The sequence below is a fragment of the Solanum dulcamara genome, chromosome 4, assembly GCF_947179165.1.
Source record: "Solanum dulcamara chromosome 4, daSolDulc1.2, whole genome shotgun sequence".
In the NCBI taxonomy this organism is placed as follows: Eukaryota; Viridiplantae; Streptophyta; class Magnoliopsida; order Solanales; family Solanaceae; genus Solanum; species Solanum dulcamara.
Genome location: NC_077240.1, coordinates 18,422,976 through 18,434,480, shown reverse-complemented (window position 1 = coordinate 18,434,480; position 11,505 = coordinate 18,422,976). Strand labels below are relative to the sequence as shown.

General features: G+C 30.6%; 1 protein-coding gene across 1 annotated transcript; it reads left to right on the top strand.

Annotated features, from left to right (window-relative positions):
- The first annotated feature begins 6,776 nt into the window (after positions 1-6,776).
- Positions 6,777-11,137, top strand: LOC129886754 (serine/threonine-protein kinase D6PK-like). Its single transcript, XM_055961589.1, has 3 exons — positions 6,777-7,192; positions 7,874-9,154; positions 9,972-11,137. The coding sequence occupies exons 2-3, from the start codon at positions 7,920-7,922 to the stop codon at positions 10,840-10,842; spliced, it is 2,106 nt and encodes a 701-aa protein (XP_055817564.1). The 5' UTR covers positions 6,777-7,192; positions 7,874-7,919; the 3' UTR covers positions 10,843-11,137.
- The last annotated feature ends 368 nt before the right edge of the window (positions 11,138-11,505 follow it).

Sequence of the window (11,505 nt, the reverse complement as noted above, 5' to 3'; positions counted from 1 at the left end):
AAAATGTATCATATCCTTTTTATTCATCCCCCCCCCCCCCCCCCCCCAACCCCCCAATTCTTTTTTTCTATTTTTACCCCTTCTAAAATCTGATGTAGTCAATCTCTCATATTTTTTTACTGCTATTTTCACGCATTTCAAACTATAGTTAAATATTAACCATTGGTATTGAACCATACTGGCCATTCAAAACTCATTTTTACCCTCCTGTTTTTTGTTTTTTTTCCATATAGGTAATAGGGGAATAAAAGAAGTCTATATGACTAACCAGACAAAAGATTAGTAAAATTCAAACTCGTGAATCGTGATACTGAAGTGTTAATTGCGACCTCTTGAAGACATGTGCTGTACAATTCAAATAAAATAAATTGAAATAGAGGCAAAGTCCGATTTTTAATTTATGATTTTTAGATCATAGTTATTTTTTATTTACTGCATTTCGAATAAATGATTTGTACATATTAAAAAAATTAATAACAAAAACAAAAGTGAGCCAAAATTAATTTGTTCGGTCGAATTATTATTGTGGCTCCATCTCTGCTTTAAATGCCTATGAATTATTTGTATATACTAATAATTTTTTCAAGTAATTATAAAATTTAAATCAAAATTATTATGTTAGGTAGAATCATAACCAAATAGGTACAAGAAAAAGAACAGGATACTTGGGAAGTATGGAATATAAATCACTGACTATTTTTGTCACCAAATTGCAGCAAAATTAAGATAGTGATTGGGCATGCATGCTCACACGTCTTTTTCTTCTCTGTCTCTCTACCCCTCTTTGTCCCTCTTCTGTTTTTCATTGTATTGTTGTTATTGTCGCCCTTATTCAACTCCTTTTTATGTTAATCTTAATTTCAAGTAATAAGAATTTGACCAGAGGTTCGGTATCACATTGAAGTTTGATTAAATTTGAATTTATGCTGAAGAGTTTTATATTGAAGGTAAAACACTCTCTAACAAAGATGATTTCATATTCAAGATGACTCAAATCCAAAGCCTCTTATTAAAGATAAAATAATATTGATCACTTCATCATAATCCTTATCGATCCGAATCCGTTATTTACCATACAACATGATCGAGAACGACATATCCACAGCCAACCTTTGAAGCACAGTGCCAAGTGCACAATATATCAACTAGGCTTCACAACAAATATGTGACCTTTGATACATGCATATTAGAACTTAGAGATACAGCTATTTATTTTAATTTATGTGACATAATTTGATTCGCTATAAAATTTAAATATAAAATATGAGACTTTAGAAAAAACAATTTGGTCTTTTTTTTGATTTTTTTTCTTCTTTATTTTTAAAAATTTTAAACACTAATTCTATTTATCATTTGATATTTGTCCGCTTAAAGGAGCAAAATCACATATTTAAATTCAATTAAAAATTTAATATGTTTAATCAAATAACAGCAGAAGCAGAATTAAAATAAGACTATAACTCATGGACCAAAACCGCTATCTATATCCTTTATTTATTTGTATTCCACAATCCATATTGCTATACTTAATTCATTTGGGGGATTGAAAAAATAACTAGTCGATTGAGATTTCCCACCAAAGTGCGTTTTAATTAAGAACCACAGGGGAGTTATATAGTGGTGAGACTATAGAGTCATTAGATTAGAATAGTATTGTTATCAATAGGGTCCATATTTCTTTATTGGGGCTAGATACCACCCTTACCTCTTTTATTCATGCGCCTGTTTTGTACGAGAGATAAAAAATAATTAATTTTAAAATAAATAAATTTTGTATTTAGTTAAAATAAAATTACATAATTACTTATCACAAAATTATAATATTATTTTTGAAAAAGATTCTAAAATGTTTTCAAACTATTAAAAATGGTACAAAAATGTCTCTCGTCCATTTATGGGGCCTAAAACGCCCTTGATATCCATCTTCAAGTCCAAAAATAACATTTTCTTTAATGAAAAAATGGCATGAGAGGCATTTTTGTACCATTTTCTATAATTCGAGGGCATTTTCGGCCCTTTTTCATAATTAAAATTCTGTTAAATAAATTTTATTTTATAAATAATTTTAAATAATTAAATTATAACTAATGGATGACTGTCACGTGTTTAAAAAAATTATTCAAATTATTTAATTCAAATTCTGTTAAATAAATTTTGATTTATAATTAATTTTAAATAATAAATTTGTAACCAATAGATGGCCAACACGTGTTTTAAAAAAATATTCAAATTATTTAATTAAAATTATGTTAAAAAAAAGTCATTTTTGGAACTAAAGGCGGATGATTATCATATAAAATTTTAAAAATTAATGCCTTTGACATCTATCTTTAGGTCGAAAAATGACTTTTTCTTTAACATAATTTTAATTAAATAATTTGAAGAATTTTTTAAAACACGTGTTGGCCATCTATTGGTTACAAATTAATTATAAATCAAAAGTTATTTAACAGAATTTTAATTAAATAATTTGAATAATTTTTTTAAACACGTGACAGTCATCCATTAGTTATAATTTAATTATTTAAAATTATTTATAAATCAAAATTTATTTAACATAATTTTAATTATGGAAAAGGGCCGAAAATGCCCTCGAATTATTGAAAATAGTACAAAAATGCCCCTCATGCCCTTTTCCGTTAAAGAAAACGTTATTTTTGGACCTAAAAGTAGATGTCAAAGACATTTTAAGCCAAATAAATGGATGAAGAATATTTTTATACCATTTTCAATAGTTCAAGAATATTTTAGACTCTAGTTCATATTATTTCTATTTCATATTAAGAATAAAATAATTATTTTAACTTATTTCCCAACTAAACGTTCCCTGACATAAAAAAAAATAAAAAATTGTTATACTTTGGTCTATATCTTACTAGTAATTTTAGGTGCGCAATTTCACGCCAATCGTAATTTCATTCGGGGAAAAATTGTTTAATTCAAAAGTCAAAATATCTTTATTACTCTATAAGCTATATATATTTACTACGTTTAGGTTTTCAATACACACCAATAGTCAATTCATAGTATGAAAGTCAAAATATCTTTAGTTTTATACATTAATTCCCTCAGTTTCTTTGAGTTGGAAAATCTAAATGTTTAAATAAACATAAAAGTATCACAAATACTTTTTATGATATAAATAAGGAAATATTAAGAAATCGTGGTGCAAAAATAGTTTTAAAGCTTTCCAAATGCCACTAATTTAATATATTGCTTTTAATTAGCCAATCCAACAAAAATCGATACTTCTATATTCTTAATATTTCTCTTGTTTTAATTTGTTTATCTTATTTTTTTCTTTAATTTATTTTTAAAAATAATATTTCTTTCTTATTTTTAGGACTCTTTGATTTCAATTTTTCAGTGTGACATATATAATAATTTGCTTCTCAAGATTCAAATTCTTATTTATTTCTAATAATTTAATTTTAAAATTCTCATTTATCTTTCATAAGATGATGTACCTCCTATGATAATTTATGACTTATTTTAAATTATAAATTTTACTATTTGTTTAATTTTATTATCCAATTAAATATCATCATATAAATACTTATTTTCCTTAAATTATTAAAATTAAAAGCATATATAATGCAATTGGCACTGGTCCATAGTAGTGTTATATTTAAGGGGGAGTTAAAATTTGTATTTAAAGTTGAAAAGGATGGAGAGATGGACTTGACAGAGAATGGAAAGAATGACTTATTTGCTTTCACGTTTTCCCACTCCTTTCAATTTTTCTTCCTCCTTTGAAAAGACGTGTACCCTAAAGAAGGAACATATATGAGAGTGGACCCCATTACATAAATACTCCTTCGTGTCATTTTATTATAAATCATGTTCATTAAAAAAATATTAAAACAAGAAATATAGTTTACTAAATTTCTTTTACTATTTAATAAATGTCTCGAACATAAAATAGAGTATAAAAGTATAGTTAGAAATATATATATTAATTTTTATCTTGAATTTATAGGATGATTATATTTATTTTGAGACGGAGAGAATAATAAAAACAGTTTTAATTGAGGGCCCACTTTTTCTAGTTTCTTCCTTTTATCACGCCATCAATTCTCTTTGGCCGTCGTTGTAATTTTGCCCCCTTTTCTTGCTGCCACCACCTATACTAATAATTTATTTATTTATTCAAAACAAAACAAGAAACAAATATGTAATCTCCCAATTATTATTTGAATAGTCAAATAAGTTTTTTATTGTAAAAATCTTAGAGCAGCCTGGATATGAGCATTTTAAAAAAAATATATTATTTGATATGTTTGAGGATGGATTTAGAATTTAAAAATTATAGAAAGTTAATAATATATAATAATAATTGAGTTTATAAATAAATATTTTTATGTATTTAATAGTTTTTTAATACAAAGACAAGATTGTTGAGCAAAAGCTATTAAGTACACGTGAATTCGTAGGCAAGGTACTTAGATCTGTCCCGATTATGCATTATAGTGATTTTTTGGTTCATTCTTTTTATGATGAATGACTAGTTTTTTAAGTGATTTTATATTCACTTATACAACAACAAATTTAATATAATTGCACAAAATAAGGTTGAGAAAGAATGTACACTGACCATATCATTGTCTTAAAAATTATTTCTACTTATAGAATGTCAAAAAAAATCCAAGTAACATATATGTTTAAATATAATTTCAACTTTTTAATATTATTTTTTTACTTTAAGAAAGTATCACTCAATTTCATGATCATGGTTGTTTAAATAGAGCGAATTTGAGTCCAACAATTTCATGATCATTGTTATTTAATTACACCTTCTCTACAATTTTATTCAAAGCGACGAACACTTTCTTATTAGAACTAACTAATTTATTTGTGTCATTCATATATAATGTCCATCATGAGTTTGATTAATCTGAATTTGTATAGTCTTACTTTGAAAATAAAGTATTTTTTATATCAAATTAATTTTATTTTTTGAGTTTGAATTTAAATTATTTGATAAAAAAGAATACATATCACCCTGCCTTGATGATTAATTTATACTCCATTCGTTCATTTTTACTTGTTTAAATTTTATTTGACATATTTTTTTAAGAAATAATAAATAAAATATAATTTTTTATATCACTCATATTAATTTTAAATTATTCAAATATCAGAAAATAAATAATAATATTTAATAACAAAAATAAAATAGACATAAACTAAAAAATTACCACTTAATTTTTTAAATTAAACAAATAGAATTAAATAATTATTTTTAATATATTGAACGAGTAAAATAGATGGAAGAGAGAGTACTATAACTAACTACGGAGGTTCTTAAATTAACAAACTCAACTAATTAAGAGGGGGCGGGAAGGAGTAGTTAAGTATGAGTTCACCCTAAGCCTAAAATCACCTTTTTGTTTTTTTTTCATGTTTGATATTAGGAGTGGGCATGGTATGATATGATATGGTACTGAAAAGTTTGATTCGATAATTTGATTTGCGATTTTTAAAAATACTATATTATTATCATATTAAATTAATTCGATATTTTAAAGTTTAATTTTGATATTTTACTGTACGGTAAATCGGTTACCATAATTTGGTCAACTTCAAGTCTTTAACTTACATATATTCGTATAATAAATAATTATGATTTTGGCTTTTCGAGAAACACCTTAATTATATCATACTAATACCTTATACATGTAAAAATTATTCAAAATAAAGTACAAACAATTATCTTTGTTAAACAATCACCCAAAAATATATTCAAATAAAGATAGAGTAATCAAAATTTCAACATCTAAATAATTAGTTACTATTTTATATATTTCCTAGTATTATATAGTTACATATATATGAATAATATATGTAACTATATACTTTGATATGATGTTCAGTATTTTGATATTTTATTTATAAATACCAAATATCAAACTTGTTAAAAATGAATACCAAATACCATAAAATCCAAACCTCGGTGTTAAAAATTTCAGTTTTGATATGGTATTCGGTATCTACCATACCATGCCCACCCCTACTCGATATCTTATTAAAACCTAATTAAATTTTAAGGTGTCGTTTGACCATTAATATATTTGAAAACAATTTGAAAAAGCTTAAGAACTAATATTTGATCATATAACTTGTTATTACTTGACATATATATTTGACAAATATTTCAAGTTCCCAAGTTCTAGAAAAAAACTAGAATTTGGCCAAATTCTAGTATTAGAAATTTTTAAAAATTTAAAAATTACCCAAATTTTTATATTTTATAAAAACACATATAATTCACAGTTTTGGACTAAATTTCAATCATAGTTTGTTGTACAAAATTTATGCGGCCATATACATATTTTATATAATTTTTATCCAAGGTTGTTCTTCGAAGTCACTTTTAGTTACAAGCAGTAATACTAGTTTTTTGTATATATATCAATGATATTTTTCTTTTATTTTCTCCTTTTTTTTGAATTCATATTAATTGTATTTGTTGTCATGACTTTTCACGGAATATTCTCATTATAAAATGATAATATACTTTTATGCGTATTTTTTAATAATTTTAAAAACTTATGCATATAATCATATTTTTTAAAAAAGACAAATATTTCTCTCATAATTTATGACCAAATACATAAAAAAAATTAATTCAAAAATAACTTGTCAAAGATATTTGAAAATTTGTAGTGCGACTTGCGATAATAAGTTAATAACCCAATTTCACCTTCACAAGTTCTTAACTGCATTCTCTGCCTCTTTTTTTTCTTCTTTTCTTTAAAATAACCCAAAACACTACCAAAAAAATTAAAATAAAAACATACAATGACACACTCACTTTTTTGTATCATCAGTATTCATATGATAGTACAGTGAACACATGACTAAAGCCTTCACAAATACAACAATACAAAAGCTTAAAAAAGAAAGCTAAAGGCAAAATCATAATCCTCCTATTCCTCCACCACCACCACCTATACTACAAATCGTTTTTCTATTCAGCTGTAGGAGCCATAGCTTCAGCATTTAGCTTTTAATCAATCAATTTTCTGCCGCAGAAATCACTGTATTGTCCTCTGTGTGAAAGAAGAGAACAGAAGAGAAGACGTGTAGCCGGAGCCTCTAGCTAAGTTTTTTTTTTTTTGGCATTCCAAGGTCTTGGGAGAGGAAATAAAACGACCCAGTTTGAGGATTTTTCAGATCTCTTGCTTAACTGGTAAAATTCTGTTTTCTAGATTTGTTTGTCCTCCTGCTATGGGGGTGTTGTTTTTTTGGGTTTCTTTCTGTTGTTCTTAGCATTTTTGAGTCTCTGTTCTGGGAAAAAAAATTCCCACAAATTTAGAGTCAGTGGGTTCAGAGTGGCCACGTTGAATTCTTTTTCACCCATATTTAACCGAGCTGAAGCTAGATCTGCCCATGGTTGTTGCTTGTATATTTCCATGTCAGTGAGCGTTTAAAAAAACTGTGAAATGTGGGAAGCTCCGTTTACTTGACAGTATTTTACATATTGGGTTGTGGGGGTGTGGTTTTTTTAGAAGTTGATGTCACTCACTTTGGGATTTAAGGTTTCTGTTAGAGCTTCATGAAGGTTATTTCGTTCTGTAATTTATGGAACTTGTGAAAATTATGGAATATTGAGGTGATTGTAAAAATAATATTTGCCTAATTGGGTGTTTTTGTTTTACATCATGCATGTCTCTTAATAAAGTGCCTGAAGATTTTATAGTGACTAATGGAGGTTGTGTTAGTGAGAATAACCTTTGTTATAGTGATTGTTTAATGAGATGTAGTTTCTTTTTATGTGTTAGCATACTTGTCATCAAAATGGTCTTAGTTGATTTGGTTAGTGGTATAGTAATGTATGGGAAGATGATACTGATTTTTAGCACTTCTGCAGAGTTTTCTTGTGGGGCTGTACTTGTGATGATACATAGTATTTGGAGATGGAAAGGATACCTGAATTTAGAGAATCAACTAGGCAGTTCCCTATAGGGGCTAAGGTGGCACATACTTTCTCAATCTCCAAGAAGGAGGTCGGTATTAGAGGCTTTCGAGATTTTGACTTGGCTGTTCCAATACAAACATGGAAAGGAAAGACTTCCTATCAGGAGGAAGAAGAAGAACTCATGGTCGATGCTGGTACAATCAAGCGTAGTGATGATTCACTTGAAGATAGTGGCTCTACATCATTTCATGGGGCGAGTCATCCTCCGGAACCTGTTGATACAGACCTAATGAGACCAGTGTATGTACCAATTGGTCAGAAGAAAGCCGATGGGAAATGCCTGGTGAAAAACATACCTTTGAAGGGTCCTTTCTTGGATGATCTTTCAATCCGGGTTCCAAATGTGAAACCAAGCCCATCCCTTCTTTCAACGGCAGAGAGCTTGGTTGAAGAGCCAAATGATCTAGGTGTAATCTCCTCTCCATTTACAGTTCCTCGTCCTTCTCAAAACACAGAAACAAGTCTGCCTCCTGATTCCGAAGAGAAAGAATGTATTTGGGATGCATCGCTGCCTCCAAGCGGAAACGTAAGTCCACTTAGTAGCATTGATAGTACTGGTGTAGTGAGATCTATGAGTATTGTCAACAGTTGCACAAGCACGTATAGGAGTGATGGACTTATGAGCGATGGCATGCTAAGTGTGGACAGAAACTATGAGAGCACAAAAGGGAGCATTCGAGGGGATTCACTCGAAAGTGGTAAAACTAGCCTTAGCAGAGCAAGTGACAGTAGTGGACTTAGTGATGATAGTAATTGGAGTAACATCACTGGCAGTGCCAATAAGCCTCACAAAGGAAATGATCCTAGATGGAAGGCTATTCTCGCGATTCGGGCACGTGATGGTATATTAGGCATGAGCCACTTTAAGTTACTCAAAAGACTTGGTTGTGGAGACATTGGAAGTGTTTATCTTTCTGAGCTCAGCGGGACTCGCTGTTTTTTTGCAATGAAAGTGATGGATAAGGCATCACTTGCAAGCAGGAAAAAATTGACCCGTGCTCAGACAGAAAGAGAAATCCTGCAGTTATTAGATCATCCATTCTTGCCAACATTGTACACTCATTTTGAGACCGATCGGTTCTCATGTTTGGTCATGGAATATTGTCCTGGAGGAGATCTGCATACGCTACGACAGCGACAACCTGGGAAGCATTTTTCAGAATATGCTGCAAGGTATAGAATTGTTATCCTTATCTAGAATATGCAACATGTAGATAATCCTCCCCTTATAAAAGTCTTTCACATGTAGTCCTAACATAAACACAATAAGCCTCTGGTCACTTTAACATTCCTTAGTCCTTACATGGTGTTAACTATTAACTCTCTTCTCTAGGTGAAATTCTTTATCTGCCACTAAATGCACCTTTGCTGGCTAACAAAGGACTGTTTCTTTTCCCTTTCCTCTTTTTCTTGAGTGTGTTGGTGTTGGCGAAAAGAGGGTGTATTGGTGGATGAATATCACCCATTTTCACTTATCCAAAAAAAAAGGAAAAGATTGTTGCCCATTGTCTCTAACTGGCAAATAGAGAATGGTTAATATCTGATAAAATCCTTTAACTATGTTTTATTAAAATGAAAATTATGTGGAAGCCGTGATTTAAGCTTCCAAAGAGCCCAGTGTGTTCACTGTCTTTTCTGTACTAGGTATAGATTTTGTCCCCTTTGTGTCCCTGCTTGTTTTTTCTTCGAATCTGGTGTTCGAATCGTAGAGCTTGCCTAGCTTGACATCAAAGTATGTGTCATTGGATTATATTCTTGATCATTATCACCTAGTTCATGTTACTTGATATTTGTATTCAAAAGCTGAATAGACTTCATTTTGGTCTCCCTAAAATAAAGAGACTATTCCAGTTCACTCTGGTGTGAGGATCATAGAGCTTTAGTTTCTAGCTTGGCGCTAAAGAATTCAGAATTTTTACCCTTGCATTTATGTTTTAAAATTTTGACTTCTTTAATCAAACTTTAACTAACCCCCCTGTTTCTGCCACAGGTTTTATGCAGCAGAAGTTCTATTGGCACTTGAATATCTACATATGCTTGGTGTAGTGTACAGGGACTTAAAACCTGAAAATGTTCTTGTGCGTGACGACGGACACATTATGCTTTCAGATTTTGACCTCTCCCTAAGATGTGTAGTTTCACCTACGCTCATAAGGACCTCATCTGATGATCCTTCTAAACGTGGAGCTGCATTTTGTGTGCAGCCAGCCTGTATTGAGCCCACAACTGTATGCATGCAACCAGCATGCTTCCTTCCCCGTTTATTTCCTCAAAAGAGCAAGAAAAAATCACCCAAGCCTCGAGCTGATTCTGGGTTTCAAGCTAATTCAATGCCGGAGCTAGTTGCCGAACCTACTTCAGCACGGTCAATGTCATTTGTTGGGACTCATGAATACTTGGCCCCCGAGATTATCAAGGGAGAAGGCCATGGCAGTGCGGTTGACTGGTGGACATTTGGTATTTTCCTGCATGAACTACTATATGGAAAGACCCCCTTCAAGGGATCAGGAAACAGGGCAACTCTTTTCAACGTAGTCGGGCAACAGCTTAGATTTCCAGATTCTCCTGCAACCAGTTATGCTAGCCGCGATCTGATACGTGGTTTGCTCGTTAAAGAGCCTCAAAACCGTCTTGGCGTGAAACGAGGAGCAACTGAGATCAAGCAACATCCTTTCTTTGAAGGTGTTAATTGGGCTCTGATACGTTGCAGTACACCACCCGAAGTGCCAAGACCCGTGGAGCCTGAGTTCCCTGCGAAGTATGGGCAAGTGAACCCTGTTGGGGTTGGCAATACCAGTAAAAGAGTGGTAGGGGCAGAAGCTAAGTCGGGGGGTAAATATCTTGACTTTGAGTTCTTTTAGTTTTAGGATATAGGATTAGTTGATCCTTCAGTAGTCTGCACTGCTTTCTTTTAGTTGTTATTTATTCAATTGATGAACTGCAATACACAAGAACTGGGAAAAAATCACTGGCCATTGAGGTTGTGTGAGAAAGGTGAATGTTGCTCTAAAATTAGCTTCACAAAATGCCTTGTTATTTCCATGTCTTAGGAGCTAACCAAGACTATAATGAAGAAGCAGTTGGGAATATTATACTCCCTCTCTTTACTTTTTAGCAATAATTTAACTTTAAATACTTATTTTATTTTTAATGATATGATTTATAGTCATACAAATATTTATAACTTATTTTATACCACTAATCATAAATTGAGAAGGACATTTAGTTGATTAGTGTTTTGTAATTGCCTCATGCTACAGTACCAGGATCAAACTGTTACACGTGTGACAATAATGAATTAATTATGGATCCAATGCAGCATACAGGCGGAACCCAAATATATTCATAAATTCCAAACTATGAATAGATCCTTTTTCATTTTTCCTGTGTGTCGTGGCAAATTGTTGTATATAATGTATATAACTATGAATAGCTCCTTTTTCATTTTTCCTGTTTGTCGTGGCAAATTGTTGTATATAATGTATATAGATCAAAGAACATGATATAAAAGATCTGATTGAACT